Source organism: Sceloporus undulatus, chromosome 1 (genome assembly GCF_019175285.1).
Source record: "Sceloporus undulatus isolate JIND9_A2432 ecotype Alabama chromosome 1, SceUnd_v1.1, whole genome shotgun sequence".
Taxonomy (NCBI): Eukaryota; Metazoa; Chordata; class Lepidosauria; order Squamata; family Phrynosomatidae; genus Sceloporus; species Sceloporus undulatus.
Genome location: NC_056522.1, coordinates 42,661,893 through 42,681,386, shown reverse-complemented (window position 1 = coordinate 42,681,386; position 19,494 = coordinate 42,661,893). Strand labels below are relative to the sequence as shown.

The window sequence follows — 19,494 nt, the reverse complement described above, 5'->3', positions numbered from 1 at the left end:
GGATGATCTCTCCCAGCGGTTTCATGTAAATGTTAAAAAGCATGGGAGACAGAATGGCTCCTTGAGGGGCCCCAGATGTTAGGGCCCTCCTATCGGAGCACACGTCTCCCAGCTGCACCATCTGGAACCTCCCGGAGAGGTAGGATCGGAACCACTGGAGCGCAGTGCCCCCCGATACCCACCTCTGCCAGGCGCTCTAGAAGGATACCATGGTCTATGGTATCAAAAGCCGCTGAGATGTCTAAGAGCACTAACAGGGACACGCTACCCCTGTCCATGCCCAGACGGAGATCATCGACCAAGGCGACCATGGCAGTCTCAACCCCGTAACCCGCCCAAAAGCCGGTTTGAAATGGGTCTAGATAATCCGTTTCATCCAAGATCGATTGAAGCTGGATTGCAACCGCCTGCTCGATCACCTCCAAAAATGGCAATAGCGAGACTGGCCGATAATTGTTATGCAACAGGGGGTCGAGGGAGGGCTTTTTTTAACAAAGGTTTTACAATGGGCAATTTCAAATTAGTTGGAAATTGCCCTTCCCTCAAGGATGTATTGATAATCCGGCGTAACAGTGAAGTTACTGCCGGTCCCCCCTGTGCCGCTAGCCATGAGGGACAGGGATCGAGAGAGCAAGTTGTCTTCCTAACACTTCCAAGGATCTTGTCCACATCCTCGGTACTGACAGACTCAAACTGATCCAGTACAATGGAGCCCACAGAAGCTCTGGATGCCTCTACTCTTGGTTCTGCTCTAATACTGGCTTCAAGACCTTCGCTTATCCAAGAGGTTTTATCCGCGAAGAAGTTGTTAAATTGGTCACAGCAGGCCTTAGTAGGTTCAACGATCTGGTTCGGGGCAGGAGGGAGCTGAGTTAGTTCCCTGACCACCCTGAACAACTGCTGGACGCGACTCCGCGGATGCGATACGTGCACCAAAGAACGAGTTCTTTGCTGCATCAATCGCCTCTCCGTAGTCCTTCAAAAGAAGGTCTAGGAGAGCCTTGTCGGGTAAGCGCTGGTGTTTCTGCCAGGCATGCTCTAGCCGTCGCAGTACCCGCTTCCTTGACCGGAGGTCTTCCGTATACCAGGGCTTCTTTTTGGAAGCAGGCCTGAGAGGACGCTTGGGAGCGATACTGTGTATAGCCCTGGAGAGATCCGTGTCCCAGATGTTGGTCAGGGCATCAACAGAGTCGCCGTCAGAAGTACCTGAAAGTATAAAGAAGCGGGTTTTGGCAACTTTACGTTTGGGTTATTTTCACATTATTTCTCTTTCACCCAAACATCGTTTAATAAACAACCCTGCATTTGCTGTTTTTTTCTACTTTCTGTTCGGGTTAACCCTGAACATCATGTGAAAAACAACCCGTAAAAGTGGGTTGTTTTCACTTTAAATCTAGTTTCTGCCTCCGTGAACTCCTCTGTCTTGCAAATTCGTAGCATTTAATGGTTCTTGCTTTAAACATCAAGAGACCAAAGTGTGTTCCTGCCTGGCAGCAGGTAGACAAGATAGCCCTTGGGCTCTGTTTTAACTCTGCAATTCTATGAAAGCATAGCCTTTTAGTTTTGCTTTGTATGATTTTTTTTAATGCAAGGGAAATCTAAAGAGTAGAAATTGGGGTCTTACTTTGCCACTGCCTCCTGGATGTATATGTTTCAGATGTTCAGGAGGGGAAACATGGTGAAAGAAGTCATTCAGATCTGAAAAAGAACAGGCAACAGGCAGTCCTATAAGTAGCAGATAGAACTAGAGAAGAAATTTATTGAAGTATAATTCCACAGAGAATTGCATAGGTTACAAGGGATTGCCAAACATAATGGACTTGGGTTTGGAATTAGGCTGAAAATCTTTCAGCCATATTTCCTTCTCGTTTGAGTGTACAAAAATATAGATCACATTCTGGTGTTCAAGCAGTGACAACCTTGTTTTTCTTGTACTAGCTGAATCTCTTTTGTTGGCTCATTCCTTCTGGCTGATTACACCTACTTTCCCATTCTGTGGTTGTGACCTCTTAAATCCTTGGCTCTTGTAAAAGGGATTTTGGTTCTTGATTTTTCTGTTACACTTGGCTGTATGAAGTCATTAAAATCTTGTTTTGTGGGAAGCTAGGGGTATACTGAATTATACTTACAGCTCTCAACTAACAAATCAGTTTTTTAATTGCAAAGTTCCAGTTGGACAATAAACTCCTTTACAACTGTAATGTAAATGTCTGTAATGCATTTCTGTTAACACAATCATTACTCAGGCACAGCATAGCTGATGGTTAATGTATTCAGTAGCGGTCATGCTGTGTTTTAAGATCCTGTTTTTACATCTGTTGGAGATGAGGATCTTCACTGGCAGTCAGAGCACTTTACAAACTATAGTACTTTTCTGAAGTGTTAAGTATTTTAATTGCTGAAAAATGAAGCAATTTGCTGGGGATAATAATAACTTGGAAAAAAATGCTAGCTGTGTCTAACTGAAGTGTACTGTATTGTTTCTTTTTTAAAATATTTGTATTGGGTGTGGTTCCTGAGAAACAGTTATGAATAATGCTTGCTGGTATCTTGCCATCATTCAATAGATGTCTTCTAACTTTTTTTAAAATCTATTTCGTGCAACTCCAAATCTCTCTCAGGCAAATCTCTTCTGAGTATATTATCATTCTTCAACTCTCAAAGGCCTTCAGAAATTATTTCAAAGCTTTCTGCTTCCCAACAAAGAGCAGCTGGCAAGTCCCAGCTGTTGTAATGTTCTACTTTCAGGAGAAATATGGCTCTAAGCATAGCTCTTAAGCCAGGAAAGGAAAGCAGGCTGATATCTCACTTACCTCTGGGGCAGTGTAGCAGGGGATACAAAGGAACATAGGTGGAGGAGAAAGGACAGAATTTCTTTATCCTTTTATATATCCTTTCATAGAAGGAAAGCTTCTCATATTATGATTTTAATACATAATAATTTCATACTTGTTTCTCTCTGTTGTTGGTAAGTCTGGTATAGAATTAAAGAATCAGACCGGTCTGCAAGGGCTATCTAACCTAATCCCCTGCCTTGCAGGAATACAGATCTAAAGCATTCCCAAACGAAGACTATTCAGTCTTTGTTTAAAAACCTTCAATAAAGGAAACTTCTTACTTTAAAGAAGTTCTTCCTGATGTTTAGATGGTACTTCTTTTTTGCCTTTCAATCTACTGGTTTATGTTGTAGTCTCTGGAGCAGCGGAAGACAAACTTGCTTCTTCTTCTACACAGCATCCCTTCACAAAAAAATCATAGAGTTGGAAGAGATCTCAAGGTCCATCCAGTCCAGCCTCCTGCCTTGCAGGAATACACATTCTAACTACTCCCAACAGCCTCTGTTTAAAAATCTCCAAAGAAGGAGACTCCACCAGACTCTGAGGGAGTGTGTTCTACTGTCCTAGTCTCTGGAGCAGCAGAAAACAAGTTTGCTCCATCTTCAGTATTACATCCCCTCAAATGTTTAAACAGGGCTATCATATCACCTCTTAACTGTCTCTTCTCCAGGCTAAACATGGCTAGCTCCCTAAGTCTCTCCTCATATGGCATGGTTTCTAGATCTTTTACCATTTTAGTCAATCTTCTCTATACATGTTCCAACCTGCGTATATCCTTCTTGCACTCTGGTACCCAGAACTGGACACAGCGTTGTAGATGAAGTCTGATTAAAGAAGAACAAAGTAGTACTGATGTCTCCCACAGTCTGGACGCTGTGCTCCTGTTGATGTAGCCTAGGATTGCTTTGTTTTGTTTTTGTTTTTGCCTTCTACATCATCCTATGAATTATGCTTAGCTTGAAGTCTGCTAAGACCCCTTGATCTTTTCAAATGCCAATACAGGAAACTATCCAGTAGTTGTGCATTTTATTTTTCCTGCCTAAATGTGGTACCTGACATTTATCCCTGATGAAATTTACTTTGTTAGTTCATTATTTTTATTTTATTTTATTATTTTATTTTATATTTTATTATTAGTTAACAACTCTTCAAACTGTTAAGGTCATTTTGAATCCTGATTCTTCCCTTTGGGGTGTTAGCTAACCCTCATAATTTGTTGTTATCTGCAAACTGGATAAGCATGCCCTCAGTTCTGTCATCCAAGTTATTTATAAAGATACTGCATAGGACAGAATCTTGGAGCACCTCACTAGTCACTTATCTCCAGGATGAAGAGGAACAGTTAGTTAGCACTCTTTGGATTCAGTCAGTAAATTAGTAAAAAAAATCTGATCAACAATAGTATGATCCAGCCCCCATTTTATTAACCTGTCTGCAAGAATATCATGGGTCACCTTGTATATGATATCATTCTTCCAGACTACTGGTGTTGCACAGCTAAACTCTTGTGACGAAATCTATGGCCGGTTACAAACCGGCAGTTTAGTGCGTGACAAGCACGCACTAGGGTTACAAAAGGGCAGTGCTTCCGCATCGCCCTAACCCTAGTGCGTGCTCATCACACACTAAACGACGGCAGCCCTTCCATATGGCCGCCGCTGTGAGGACGTCACGGCCGCGCCGCCTCTAGACGGGGCGGCGCGGACGTGACGCCCTTGCTCCGCGCCAGGGCGCTTAGTGCGCCCTGAACACGGAGCAGGAAGGAGCTCCGTTTCAGAGCTCCTTCCTGGTTTAGTCCGCTGGGTGCAGCCTTCAGATGGCTGCGCCCAGCGGACTAAAAGAGAAAGGGGCCAAGCGGCCCCTTTTTCTTCTCCCCGCCGCCGCGGGGTGTCCTTGGGGCTTGAAGCCCCAGGGACACCCCTTTTCAGGCTGCAGGGAAGCGGCGTTTTGCTGCTTCCCCGCAGCCTGAAAAGCGGCGGATTGGGGCCTCAGCGGCTGCCTCTCTGCACACTGAGGCCCCGATCCAGCGGGGAAAGGGGCGGGTGCAGACTGCCCCAAATGGGCGGTCTATAACCCGCCCATGTGATTAGATGCAAGTATATGGCCAAATGTAAAAAAACTGTAATGTAGCAAGTCACTCTTACAATCATAAGCAGATCTTCTTGTTTACTATTGCCGCTATAGTTTTAACTGGTACAGTGCTATCTCTTACACAAAACTAGATTACTGATTGCAGTCCAGTACATAGCACTGTTAATGTTTAAAGACATTATTCTAATGGAAGAACATCAAATAAATCAATTTTGCTGTCCTTTTTTTGCAGAAAACCTTAGCAAAGATTGCAACATGCTTGGAACTCAGGAGTGCAGCATTGCAGGTACAGTTGTTTAGTTTTCACAATTGTATTTTTGTAAATGTCATATTACAAAAGGGCTCCATTTATGAAAAGCTGCTATATACAGATATTGTACAATAGTTGGTTCAGTTGTCAGGGCATGAAACAAAGGCATCAGAAAGAACAGAGGGAACCAAGCAAGCAATAGGTAATTTGCAAGTCTAAAAAAGGAATCAGTATAGAAGGTAGTGATGGCTTTATACTAGTCTTCCGTTCTCAGTGGAAGAATGGCATTACATCCTTCTTGAAAATTACTGTCAAATAACATCCAGATCTTACTAGATAAAACCCATGGGATTCATAGAAAACTACTCTTGTGACATGTATATACAATAAAAGATTGCTGTTTAGTAAAGGTTTGTTCAGGAGATGGCCCAGAATTAGTATGAAAACTGGGTGTTTTTATGTCTTTTTGTCACCATTTCACTTTCTTCTATAGACTTGAGAGATGTTTAGCTGGTTTCCCAATGCCATGCTAATGTAATCATAATTTCACAATGAAGAACGCAGTGGTGAGATCAGTTGTACTCCATGGGCTAGTGCTGGGATTTTAGAGATGAAGCTAACATATACTGCTATAGGATTTTTAGGTCTAATATTGTCTACTGTGCTTAAGGATGGTGGCTAAACATAGAATCATCTGCATTCAAAGTGGACAATGTACTTTTGGAATGCTCAATTAGGCTGGGAGAGGAGTGGGGTATGAAAAAGAGTGTAGCAGCATCCTTTCCTTACTGCAAGGGATTGTGGGAGCCAGGCTGTAATTTCTCAGTCTTGAGAAGGTTTCTTGCCAACAGTTGAGAAAAGCAGGAGTTGTTTGCACTTATGTCATCCTAAGAAGATGGTGGACTTTTATCTTTAGTTGGCGAGAATGCTTGCAACTCTAGCTATCTCATTTCACTAATTTTTCCTGCTTGTTGAAATGAAAAGTTGAGATAAAGGCCCTCTGGCCTGCAGTATGTGTTTTCTCAGTGTGATATTGGAACATATATCTCTAGCTTTCCTTGACTGTTGGAGGAGAATCTTTGGTCTTTCTCATACTGTATATGATGAGTGCAATGTTTAGCTAGGCTCAGACTGAAACAACCGCCCCCCCCCCCAAAAAAAAACCCTGAAAATACCTTAAAGCAAAGGCTCTACCCCAGGTCCCACCTGAGAAGGCTGGATATTACTGAGTTTCTCCAGTCACAAAATGGCAGCGGAGCTTGATATGTAATGGTGGTGGATAGAAGCAGTTTGTCATATACCGCCTAACAATTACAAACATAATTTTATATTGATATATTATCAAACTTAGTGATTTGGAAAATACTTCTCTGATGTAGAACTTTTCTTATGGTAGAAATTACCATAGTACAGCTTTCCTCAAGCTATATACAACCCTTGGCTCTGGAAGTATTGGGATTTGGCCTGTATGTTTTAAGTAGAATTCATTGACTGCTTAAAACTGGATTGTTAAAAATACTAATTGGATATTTATATAAGAGGATATTTAATTAATGAACTGTAGTAAAAATTGTTAGAGAATTGTTAATTTCCTAGCTTTAACTTGTATTTCTTTCTGTTCCTATATATTGGTGTGCACTCTCTGATCTGGGCTACTTCTTCCTTGTTTAGCCTAAGACTCCACCTATCTTCGCTTTGATTTTCAACTTATCATTAACATTAATCTCTAGCCTGGACTCAGACTACACAAGCCCTTTTTAACAATGCATGATTTGTTCTTCTAGCTTGTTCTAGTGAACTAAAAACAGCTGTAATCTTGAATGTTTTTAGCCTGATTTTAACCCTATAAAGCTTTTTCTGCATCTTGCCTTCCTAGCCAATAAACTGCTTTCCTCTTTGTTTAATGGGACCATTGTGTGTATATGTTTTGGGAAATGGATAGATAAGTAAATCATGAGAAATGATCAGATGTTAATACATCTATCGGCAAAGGTTGACTTACCCGTTATAAATTACAGTAGGCCCTCCTTATCCATGGTTTTTTATCCACGGATTCAAATGTCCATGGTTTGAAAATATTTTTTAAAAGTATAAATTCCAAATAGCAAACTTTAATTTTTTTTCTGTTTTATATAAGGGATACCATTTTACTGTGCCATTGTGTTTAATGAGACTTGAACAGCCACGGATTTTGTTATCCATGGGGGGGGGGGGTCTGGAACCAAACTGAAGTGGATAACAAGAATCCACTGTATTTTCTCTTTTTCTAATGCATTAAAGTACCTTTTCAAATTGGAGAAATTGTTTTTGTCTTGGATATATTTAAGTTGCAATTAAAAGAACTTGGCAGCTTTTCCATATTTCTGGGGAAAGCAGTCGTCATTAACATCATTAGGATTTTGTGTTTTAGTAGCCTTTTCCCTGTAGATAAACAATGCACTTAAAAGGAAACCAAAGAACTAACTGTGTTTCTTCAAAATACAGAACCTATCAGAAACAGCAGATAGAAGAAAACAGCATTGGTTTTATCTGTGTAATTGACCATAGTAGTGACGATTAGATACAGATATGTAACACTACTTTACTTTTAGTCTACGCAGTCCCAGGAAGAATTTAAGCTAGAAGATCTGAAGAAACTAGAGCCAAGTAAGTAACTTCCTTTTACTTACAAGGGATTCTTTTAAACAAGTACTGTATTAGTGTGGGGTGGAATGCAACATTGGGATGTTCTTGTGGGTAAGTTGCCCAGCTTCTCTTAATGTGCATTTTTGTACACCACACAGAGTAATTTACAGTGCCAAGTGTAAGTATGGGATTATTTTCATATCTAGGATCTTAGACTTTTGCATCTGTTTACTTGGGCTCCTGATTGCTATAATGGTGTTCAGCATTTTTCTCTGGTCATCATCTAACAGTTGGACAGCGTTCTACCTGAAAATAGTGTTCCAAGCCATTCTGTTCTGTTAGGCTGTGAAACAATTTTCTCAGTGTTTCCCAAACTGTGACTGCTGTGAGAGATCTGTTAGTATAAGAGACATGAATTAATCAAAGGAAGTTGTGGACCCAAATGGTCCACACACACACACACACACACTGCAGAGACTGTCTCCTACACTTGTCTGTTTTTGTGGTCTGCTTCCTTCCATTAACAGTGAGCTTCTGCTTGTGTGAGGACAAGTAATCCTGTGGTGTCCCTTCCCTGAATGTGTCTGAATCATTCAGTTGTACTCAGTATAAAAATGGATTATTTATCAGAGCCTGGAGGAAGATGCCTGCTCTGTTTCTAGTTGAGCCAATCTTGGTGATTAATGCAGAAATATCAAGTGTGGGTTTCATTTTCACAAGAATTGCTTTAAATTGCATGTGAGAAACGAGAAGCTCTCCAGATGTTGCTGACAGGCTGCTCTTATCAGCCCTAGTCAGCATAGCTAGTAGTGAGAAATTATAAGCACTCCACTTTAACAACATCTGGACAGTCACACATTCCCTTTCTGATTTAGAGACTGTAATATTTCACCATGCCTTCACCTTTAATTCAGAAAAAACATCCTTATTGTCAAGAGTTTGGAACACCTTGATCTGAACTTGGTATGTCCTGCTTGGCGAACTTGATGGGTGACAATGGACACTTACTATGTTGTTGGTTGTTCTGATCATTTGGAATGTGAGTCATACTGGGATCTGCTGCTGATAATTAATTATTCCTGTAAATTCTGCTTATTCCTCTTTTGAGAGTAACAGTACAGTCCTGTACATGTTTACTTCTGTCTGTGTTCAGTGTGACTTACTCTCAGGAAGTTGTACCTAGGATTTCCACTATGTGAGGTGGGTGTGGGATTCCTCTGGAGTAAAGCACCAAAACAAAAGTGCTTTACCTGACATGTATGTGTATTAGTAATAAAATTAAAAGTGTAAATGCTCCGTGTATGAATGTATGGTTTTATTAAAACCACAAGATATTTTTTAACTTTTTAACAAAAGGTTATTTCCATTTTATAACCAAGTTCTGCAACTTTACATATCTTTTCTCACATTAGGGCTTTGTGTAGTTCTGCAGCTTTACTTATCTTTTCTTATATTAGGGCTTTATGGGTTTGCTCTGATATTTCCACTTTATCCTAGATAAGAGTCTCATGTAGTTTTTCCCTTAATTTTCACTGATTTCTGTCAATAAAAATATGTTGACTGCGCCAGCGACACAAACAAAGGAAGGAGCTCCTTTTCGGAGCTCCTTCTGGTGCTGCTGAAGGGTGCCACAGGCGCCCTTCAGCGGCGCCAAGACATCACGCCCGCACTGCCCCATTTAGAGGCAGTGCAGCTGTGACATCGTAATGGCAGCGCCCATGTAGAATGGGCGCCGCCATTACAACATACTAGGGTTGCGGGGCATTTACAAAGGATGCCCCATGGCAACCCTAGTATGCGTGCAGGCCGGCGCAAAGAGCCGGTCTGTACAGCACCTTACTGTACTATGTGACATTGTGATCAAATGGTGGAAGTGCCATCAACGTTTTTAGAAGGGTTACTGTTTGATATCTAGTGGTAGTTAAAGCAAATGCCATCAATTGTTTGAATTGTCAATATTTTATCCCCCCCCCCCCCCCCCCGGCCAGCCAAGCCTGCTAATTTAACTGGAAAAGGAAAAAGAATGTATTTCATTTTGACATTGATTTAGATCAAAATCCAGTTTAAGTTTCAGTCTGGCTCAGTGCGAGGGAATCCTGAGAAATGTAGTTTATTGTCGCACCAGAGCTCTCTGACAGAGAAGGCTAAATGTCTCACAAAAACTACAGTTCCTGGAATTCACTAGCACTGAGCCAAGGCAATTAATAATAATTAATTAATAATTTGTTTTATTTATATACCGCTATTCCAAAGATCATAGCGGTGAACAGCAAGTAAGCTAATTAGCAAGTAAGCTAATTTGCCCCCAACAGTCTGGGTACTCATTTTAGCGACCTCGGAAGAATGCAAGCCTGAGTCGAGCTTGGGGCCTTTTGCTGGTCTTGAACTCGCAACCTTGTGGTTTTGAGTGAATGGCTGCAGTACAGGCATTTAACCTGTATGGCATTTAATCCAGATCTCAAACTGGATTATTTTTGCAGTGTGTTTTGGACCCAAGAGTCTAGAATGTTTCAATCCTCCAAAACTTCATTAATCAGTTTAGTTAGTCTATATGTCAGGAAATCAGAAAATTCATTATGAAAGATTGATGAAAAACCAGTTAGTTATGAAATTGGGTTATATTTTAACTGCCTGGTTACTTACTTCACCTCCCCTTCAGTAATTTTTGCATTTAATTTTTCCCTATGTGTAGAATTAAAAAGCCTTAATCTGAATTTTTAATGAGATAGTTTTAAATTGAAAAGAGCATTATGGTGACTCAGTTCTGTCCTTTTATGGAAAAAAAAGTACTCTTCATTAATGTAATTAATAAAAAAAACATACCAACATGCAGATATAAAAAGACAATTGGAAAAAAATACAAACAATAACAAACAGAAACAAAACCTTCTTTTGAGACTTCAAATGAGTTATTCTGTCTTTCAGATGTCTGCTATAAGAGTGCAAAACAAGAACCTCTGCCTTTTCATTTTACTTCCACATTTGCTGATGCTTGTCTTCTCTTACAGTCTTAAAGAATATTTTTACCTATAATAAAGAATTCCCCTTTGATGTTCAGCCTGTTCCACCAAGGTAAGGAAATTTTTTAAAATCAGTAGTATATAAGCAGAAGAGTTTAATTATCCATGCAAGAAATACAGGAATACAGAATGATTTGAGAGCAGTCCTAATTTTCTGGCTTCAGTCTTAATAACTATCCTCAAACTATACTTCCATGCAAGCATTTTTTGGAATTGGGCTTAGATGCATTAGATGATTAAGATGACTGTCTTATTGGCCCTAAGTTGTATGGTGTTTGTGTGTTTTAAAGGAAGATCTTGGCACCGGGGGAGGAGGAGGACTTGGAATTTGAAGAAGATGAAGAGGAGGGTGGGGCTGGAGCAGGATCTCCAGATACATTTTCTGCCCGAGTTCCAGGTAGGGGGACAAGTTTCATCAAATGTTTACCTAATGGAGGGTGGAGATATAGGAGAGAGGACTTGTTACAGAGACATGCAGATGAACCTCAATAACCATGAAAAGATTTTTTGTACTGGTTGCATGCACATTAAATGTTTTTAACTACAGTATATTGTAGTAATCAGAAATGGCAGGAATCTCCTGCACACATGGTAGTTCTTGTCTCTCTGTGGATTCTGTCCACATCCTTCAGCCAGACACACTTCTGCAGGAACTGTGGTCCAAAACACACATCCGGTTTGAGACTACTTTTACTGCCCTGGCTCAATGCTAGAGAATTCTGGGAACAGTAGTTTTGTGAGACATTTAGCCTTCTCTGCCAGAAGCTCTGGTACCACAATAAACTACAATTCCCAGGATTCCCTAGCACTGAGCCAGGGCAGCTAAAGCCAGGATTATTTCTGCAGTGTGTTTTGGACCGAAATAGTTCATTCATTTTTACAGAGGCTCCAAATCCTAGCAAGTCTACAGGCTACCAGTATTTAGTATTTATTATAGCAATGTATACAATGCCCTTGCAATAAATACTCCTTGCAATGCCTACTCTTTGGAACGCTCTCCGGGAAGAGATCCGTTCTAGTGGTACATTGGAAGCCTTTAAAAAGGCTTCCAGCAAGCATACCCTCCCGACTCTTTTTAGAGAAATATTCCCTGATTAGATTAAGATACTTGATAGCCTATAATTTTGACCATTTGATTTCTTATTTTAGATAATTTTATTGAATATTTATGATTATAATTGAATGTTTTAATTGTTTTTATACTGTATTATGACGTTTGTCATAGTTTTACCTGATGTGAACTGCTTTGATCTCGAGGAAAAGTGGTATATAAATAAACAGTTTATTATTATTATTATTATAAAATTAAAGATATTATGAACACAATAGAAATATAAAAACTCTGCAGATTAAAATTAGTGTGATTCAAAACCAAACAGATTAACATAAGAATGTCATAGAGCCATCATGGTTTACATTTAAAGACTTAGGAAAATGAAAAGTTTTTTTCCCCAGTACTGAAGTTATTGCATCCATTGTAAACATGTAATCATTGTGTGTTGCTTATCAGTGGTGATTTCTTACAATTAATTTGGTATACATTTGTTAGCTCCTCATTTTACCATATGATAGTTGTTTCCTGTCAGAAATGGGTCCTATAGTCACCATTTTACAGTCTCAAAAGGTTCTATTTCCGCCTTTTTGTGTGTCATGACAAAAATTATATGTAGTAGATATAGTATTGAAACACATTTAAAAAGGGTTTTTACATGAAAGAGTTAGTTTATAAATGCTAGATTTTGAAGACATGGGATAGAATGTCAATCAACTGCTTTATTGTATTTGTAACTTTCATTGTACTTGCTTCATCTGTACAATCTGCTTGTTTGCATCCATATTGCATTATTGTGCTGCCTAACTATACATGGTCTTGTCTTCTACATGCATGGCTCCATCGTGTAACCATGTGCTACATCATTCATCTAACCAAGGAGCCAATGAAGGTATGATAACATTTTGATGTGAACAGCAATTACTTATGAATATATTCATATTGTCATGGCATTGCTTTTATGCTTTAGATGTTAAAAGTCCTTTATCTACAGTGCTATATAAATAAATGACAGCAACAACAATAATAATAAACTTCCCCCCACCCAGTAAATGTGTTCTGTCTCTTCCTGTGGCCTCGAAGAATTAAAAATAAAGGTTGAAACTTTCCCACGCAATTGCATTGCTTTACCAAACCAAGATCCCATGAACTAAACCAACTTTTTGGAAATTATTATCATGAAAAAAGTTCTATACAAAATTCTCCAGGCTATTGTTTGGACCATAAGTTTTCACAATTAATGAAAGCTAATGTGGTTATCTGCATTACCGCAAAGTCTTTTCATATTTTATATTTTTTCAAGTTGCAAAGTGTTTTGCTCACTTTGTTGACTCTCATAATAGCAACATACATGTTACATAAAATATATTTTGCACTTAAGTTCTGAAAACAGATGCTTCTCACCTGGTTAGAACAAAAGGTCATGAAGTATTGGAAAGTCTCAAGTGATAAGGAGGTATGTCAGCAGTCCTTTGGCAACTGCCCTAACTGGTTTGGATGTACACAAGCTTCATATTCTCTCCACCACCAACCTGGCCTTAGCTGCTTATGTCCATCTGGTTTGTAAGGCTGGGCGATCCCCCTCACCTCAGCTTCTAAATTTCAGAAGTATGTCTTATTAGATAAAGTATCAGCAAGTCCTGCATGAAAAACGCTTTTTTCTTTGTTTAAAACATGCTATTTTATCCATAGGCCAAAATACCCTGAAGGCAACAGATCCCACCTGATACTGAAAGTTAAGCAGGGTCAGCCCTGGTTATTACGTGGATGAGAAACTGCCAATACCAGGTTCTGTGGGCTGTATTTCAGAGGAAAGAACTGACAGAGCTACCTCTGAGTATCCCTTGCCTAAGAAAACCCTGAGAAATTCATGGGGTCACCCTAAGTTGACAGATGACTTGAAGGCACATACACATAGGCATGCTTCTTTTTGGTGGACTTTTGTTTTGGTGCTTGGGTGATAGGTGTTCTTTTTACAGCAAACCTCTTTCCCTTGAGAATTCCAGCTTAACCATAGTAGTATTCAGTCAATCAATGAGTTTATTTTGCTAGTGGAGTGCCATGACAACTTAGCCATTGTATTATGCTTCTCTGTTAATGCCTTTCATGATAATTTAATTGGTATATAATGTTTTCTCTGTGTTGCACATCTGTTTTTCCTCTAGTGAAGTAGGTCATACTTTTATGGGTTGCTCCTTCCCTTTTGCACTGATTCAAAGGAAGAACTTGTGCCCCTTTAATAGGTGACAGCAATCTATTCAATTCTTCTTCTGAAGTTTTAGCAGCATCTATTTTTTTTTCTCATGCTTTATCAAATTGTTTTTTTCTCTTAACTGCTCCTTAATTTTCTCAAGCCTTTACATCTATCAACAAAACAAAACACAAAGTGTTTTCTCTTTTGCTTTGGCTTAATACCCTTTTATATTGATTGGTGCCAGGGTTGTCATTCTCTCAGCAGATTTCCTCCATTCACGACACAGCAAGACTTCCAATGGACTCTGTTCAGGTAGATGGAGAGACAACAATTAGAAGCTCCATGTGCTCAGGCAGGTCCAAGAGGAGCACTTCTTTTAACTGTGGTCTTCAGAATACCAGGCAATGTGTTACCTGTGAAAAAAAGTATCAGTTCTGCAGGATCAAACCATCCACCCATAGGCTAACGCCTGTCACTGCTCAATTCAGATGGGCTTATGTGATCCATGAATCAGATTTTACCTTGAAATTCCAGGATTTTCTCTCAGTTCTTCCTTTTGCCATGTTCATATCAGACATGATGGCTCTTCCTTGTACTTGCTTGGTTTGGAAGTAGGGCTTTAATATTTGTTTCCTTCTCCCTTTTGTTTCTTCTTTCTTGCAGTTTCAAACTAGTAATAAGAGATGTGTGTTTTAGTTCTTTATATTTCAGTTCTCTTCTCTTTTTCTCCCCCCTTTTGATCAGTCCCTAGCTTTACTGCTTTTTGGGACTTACTGGGAATTGATTTGGGGGGGAAATCTGGTGGGGGTGTTTTGAAACTTTCTTGTTAATTCCTTGGCATCAAACTTTCTTTCCCTTCTTTTGCTGTGCTTGGTATCGTCCTGATGAAGAAAATCTAATATAAATTGTCTTATATTTATTAGACATGAATGTGCTACTAAATTGTCCACTCTTTGAGATCAAGAGTGCTTAGGGATTCTTGTGCAATCATTCTCTGCCTGCCGATGGATTCCAGGGTGAAACAGCCATTCCTGCACAGTACTACCTTCTCCAACCTCAGTTGCACCAGCAAGCTCTAACAGAGCTACAACATTCATGGCAACATCTTCAAAAACAGAGATATGGCCTTTGCATTTGACCCAATGGGCAGCTCTGTGGGGCTCACTACAGAAGAAACTTCAGGTATTAGGGTGGGAGGGAGAGCTACATCTGGGGGAACCTGATGCTTTCTGTTGGACCTGCCTACAGGTCCCAAGTTTGCCATCTTTAAAATAATAAATAATAAAATATTTATTTATAGCCTGCCTTTCCGTAGATCAAGATTTGCAGTTGGGATAGCCATTTTTTCTTCAAAGCTTTATCCTTTCAATTGGTATCTATCACACAGATATTCATCAAATTATTAATTACTCTTATGGTTCATCAGTGCTTCCAGGGAGCCCATGTCTACCCTTATTTGTACAGTCTCTTTATGAGAGTTCATACATTGTTGGGAGCTGCAGGAGCTTCACAAACACACTCTCCTGCCTAGAGGTGCAAGGACATCTAGTAAATGTCCAAGAGTGCTCTGAATTCATTCCAGAAATTGGTGTACATACATGTTGTCTTAGACACACTGGCAAGTGAAATCTTGTTGCTTGAAAAAGTGGACAAGCTCATAATGGGAGCAAAGTCCTTTCAGAGAAAAAATGTGAAGACACTGGACCATCTTTCAGGCCTCCTGATATTACTTATCCACATCATCCCATGGGTAAAGTTCCAGTCAAAAAACTTGCACTGTACCCAAGAGAGTGGACCTATTTGCTTCGATCAGGACCTACCAATTGCCATGGGTCCTTCATCCTTACAAGAACAAAATTGCACAGAAGAGACGTCCTATCCCGCTCTTTTGTATTTGGGAGTTCAGACACTCCTTCCTTTGATGGACCCATCCCTCAAATCATAGAAGCGGCATGCCACTGGGGAACTCTGTCAGGGTGGTCCTCACCTCTGATGCCAGTCTTATTGGGTGGGAAGTTCAATGACAGAATCTTAGTGGTCAGGAAATCAGGTCTCTGGGAATTGCAGGAATTCATTAAAAAAAAAAACTCTAGGCAGGCAGGATCTCACTGTTATACCAAAAAGTCTGTGGTAGTGAATTGCCATGTGTTAATAAGGACAAACGTGGTAGCAAAAGCATACATCAGTCATCGCAGAGGATCATGGTCCAAACATCCACAAAAGGAGGCAAGGATTCTATTTCTCTAGGTAGAAAAAGACTTCCTTTCTATCATAGTCCAGCACATAAAGGTGACTCTGAATGTAACTGCAGATTTCCTGAGAATGGTTAGGCCTGAGCTTAGATGCTTCAGTTTTTCTATGACTCCAGGAATATTTCAGGCCAGTGAAGGAATATTACTTTGCTTTGATCAGGAATGACAGACTGACTGGGTTCTTCTTGAAGTTTACATTCTGCAGAGTGAGGGTCTTGTTGGTCTTTTCTATACCTTCCCATCTGTCCCTCATTTCTAGGATCCTGTGGAAAATCTAGCTCAATTATTTTGATTCTCCTTGGCCCCCCAGCATAGTGTTTCTGACACTGGAGTCCTAGCTCAGCAAGCCATCCTTTCATCCTATTGTTACCCATCTGCTGTCTCAGGGTTCAGTGTTTAGTAGCTGGCTGGCATCTGACAGGAGGACCTACCTGAAAGCTGGACACTTCTCTCCAATATACTTTCCAGTCTTTTAAATGTCCTGTGTAAATTGAAACCATGCTTAAATAATCAAAGGGTAGGAAATGCCTTTTTATTTATATTATAATATTTTGGAATTTAATATTATTCTGTTACCCTTCGTATGTTTTTAGTTGAGCATTAGAATTTCTTATGTTTACTTAAGGATGAAGTGGCTTTTCATAGAATAAAGGAGGGTGTAAGGAAGTGTTCAGCTTGGCTGCTTTTTATTCATTTTTTACATTTCACTTTAAAAATATTTGGAACACTTCATGTACCTATTAGCAGAGAATTCAGGGGGAAAGTATGTTCTTTCTACTGCTTTTTAAATTGTTCTAAAATAATAAGAAGGCAGAGGGTAGATCAGAGCTCCCAAGAATTTCTGGCTTGCAAGAGCAGACGTACAATTGCATTAAAAAATCCTTCAACCCTGTGTCTTGGTTCACATCCTGTTAATTACCTATATCTCAGTCATAGCCTATAAAACCTGAGAATTAATTTATTGTCCTTGACCAAATCTTTATAAAAATTTGGCTAGCTTTAATCTCACTGTAATAGATTAATTCAAATGGACGTTTGTACTTGTATCTGTAGGTAAAATTCAGCAATAACTCCTTAAGCCTGAAGTTTGCCCACTTCACATTTAAATGATAGTTTCTGTGGAAACATGTATTTTTTGAGTACAGTGATTGATTATGTCTTACTATGATAAATGTATTTAATCAAGGTTTATTTCAGGCCTTAGGTGCACTCAGGCAGTACATCTGATCCTTGCAACCACAGGTGTAGGAGATTTCAGTTGATGATCGTTTTTTCCCTACCTGTTTGGTGAACTTTGAAAAGGAATTTGTCTTTCCCAGATATGCTGTTGGCTCCTAGGGATTACTGACAGACCCAGCTGGATATGTTTGTATCAGTAGTGACAACAGTTCAGAAGGGCTCTAGTTTGGTCACTTTAACACTCTGATCTGTTTTCTTTCCAGGTACTTTATTACCCAGATTACCATCTGAACCCGGGATGACATTGCTTACTATCAAAATAGAAAAAATTGGTCTTAAAGATGCAGGGCAGTGCATCGATCCCTACATCACAGTTAGTGTGAAAGGTAGTAGCTTCTCATTTTGTTCAGTTGACCAGACTTGAAGACTGTGATCCATGGGTACTTCTCATTTGTGATCTGTGCCACTAACATAACTAACATGGCACTAGTTGTTTAATATTCCTGTACCACACATTTATTTATCTATTCCAGATCCAGGAACACTCCATAAGACCTGGAGGAGCTATATCACACTCTGAACACCCACACCCAATATTTGTAATTTTAAAAAAAAAGCATATCTGGTTTGAACATAGAATCATAGAATCATAGAGTTGGAAGAGACCATTAGGGCCATCCAGTCCAACCCCCTGCCATGCAGGAAATCCAAATCAAAGCATCCCTGACAGATGGCCATCATGACCCATCCCAGGCTATGGGCGGTGGAATTTCACCAAGTTTTGCCACCGTATCCTGTCTTAACTGCATCAGACATATTTTTGTAAACCAGGAGGTGACACTGTGGCTAAAATTGGCTAGAGGGTGGAATGTAGCAACAAATGTCCCCCACAGGCCCTAGAGGTGACTTTTTCAGCCTATTTTTACCTAAACGCTAAAAAAGGAAATGGCACGGGGGGCCCTAAAGGCCACATACAATCCAATGGACTTCACTTTGTCTGCCTGTTCTAGCATTCAGATAGTTCCCCCATACATAAATGTTTGCTTACTGATGATATATTTACATTGATATATTGTTTGTATCTGACCTTTTCTCGAACAAATGGGATCATCCCAACATATTGATTTTGAGAGGCATCCTGTATAATTCTAAGAAGCCATGCAGCATCCAGGTGTCTTGCAAGCCTTAAACATTAAAGCTCCTTTATGCTATCATAATTTCTATGGAGGATCATTTTCATATAATACACTGAGCTTTTGATACTTACTTGCATATTTATTTCATATTTATTAACAGTAAATAATATGTGCCTTTTAACACATTTAATCAACCTCTGTTGAGATAATGGCTGGAATCCTGTATGAGATTTTTGTATACATAAGCACTGTAGTTACTGAGCTATACACTCAATCCTGCCTGACCCCCTCAGTCCCCACTTATTGGGAAGCAGCTATTTTGATCAATGGAGTCTGTTCCCTTGCTGCTTGGGAAGCAGCTGACTGCCATTTCCACCCCTTCTCATGAGTGATCTGTAGTGTAAAAGACAAATTCAGGGTCCCTGTCACAATTCCCTCTTGCACTCAAGATCATTCATGCCAGGTGATGAGTGGGAACATTAGTCAGCTGGTTCACGATCAACGGGATTAGACTCATTTTGATCCCAGTGACTGCTACCCAGTAAGGGAAGATTGGGAGGTTTTCACAGTCCTCAAGTAGCCCTTAAACTAGGGAACTACATAGGAACTGTGTATAGGTAAGGTGTGTGTAATTCTAGAGTATGCATTTTCAACTGCCATAGAGGTCTCTGGCCATGGTTTTCTGATGGTTTTAAATGGGAATGAATGAATGAATAAATATTGGTGCATTTTATCAGGTTAACTTTTTCATGATGCATTATTTCTAAAAGTAAATGGTTTTAAACTAATATTTCAAAATAACATGTGTGCTTGTGTGTGTGTTGAAAGTCCACATTGCGCAGCCATACAGAAAAATGGC

The 19,494-nt window shown here is 39.7% G+C and overlaps 1 protein-coding gene across 6 annotated transcripts in view; it reads left to right on the top strand.

Moving 5' to 3' along the window:
- AIDA (axin interactor, dorsalization associated) overlaps positions 1-19,494 on the top strand; it is a 35,313-nt gene that overhangs the window by 11,764 nt on the left and 4,055 nt on the right. For 2 of the 6 annotated variants that reach the window (XM_042469617.1, XM_042469657.1), the window contains exons 3-8: positions 5,161-5,214; positions 7,770-7,824; positions 10,812-10,875; positions 11,114-11,220; positions 12,707-12,766; positions 17,763-17,885. In XM_042469617.1, coding sequence (XP_042325551.1) covers positions 5,161-5,214; positions 7,770-7,824; positions 10,812-10,875; positions 11,114-11,220; positions 12,707-12,766; positions 17,763-17,885 — 463 coding nt within the window. The remainder of the gene's footprint in view (positions 1-5,160; positions 5,215-7,769; positions 7,825-10,811; positions 10,876-11,113; positions 11,221-12,706; positions 12,767-17,762; positions 17,886-19,494) is intronic. The other 4 variants (XM_042469625.1, XM_042469641.1, XM_042469634.1 and 1 more) reach the window with 4 other exon arrangements.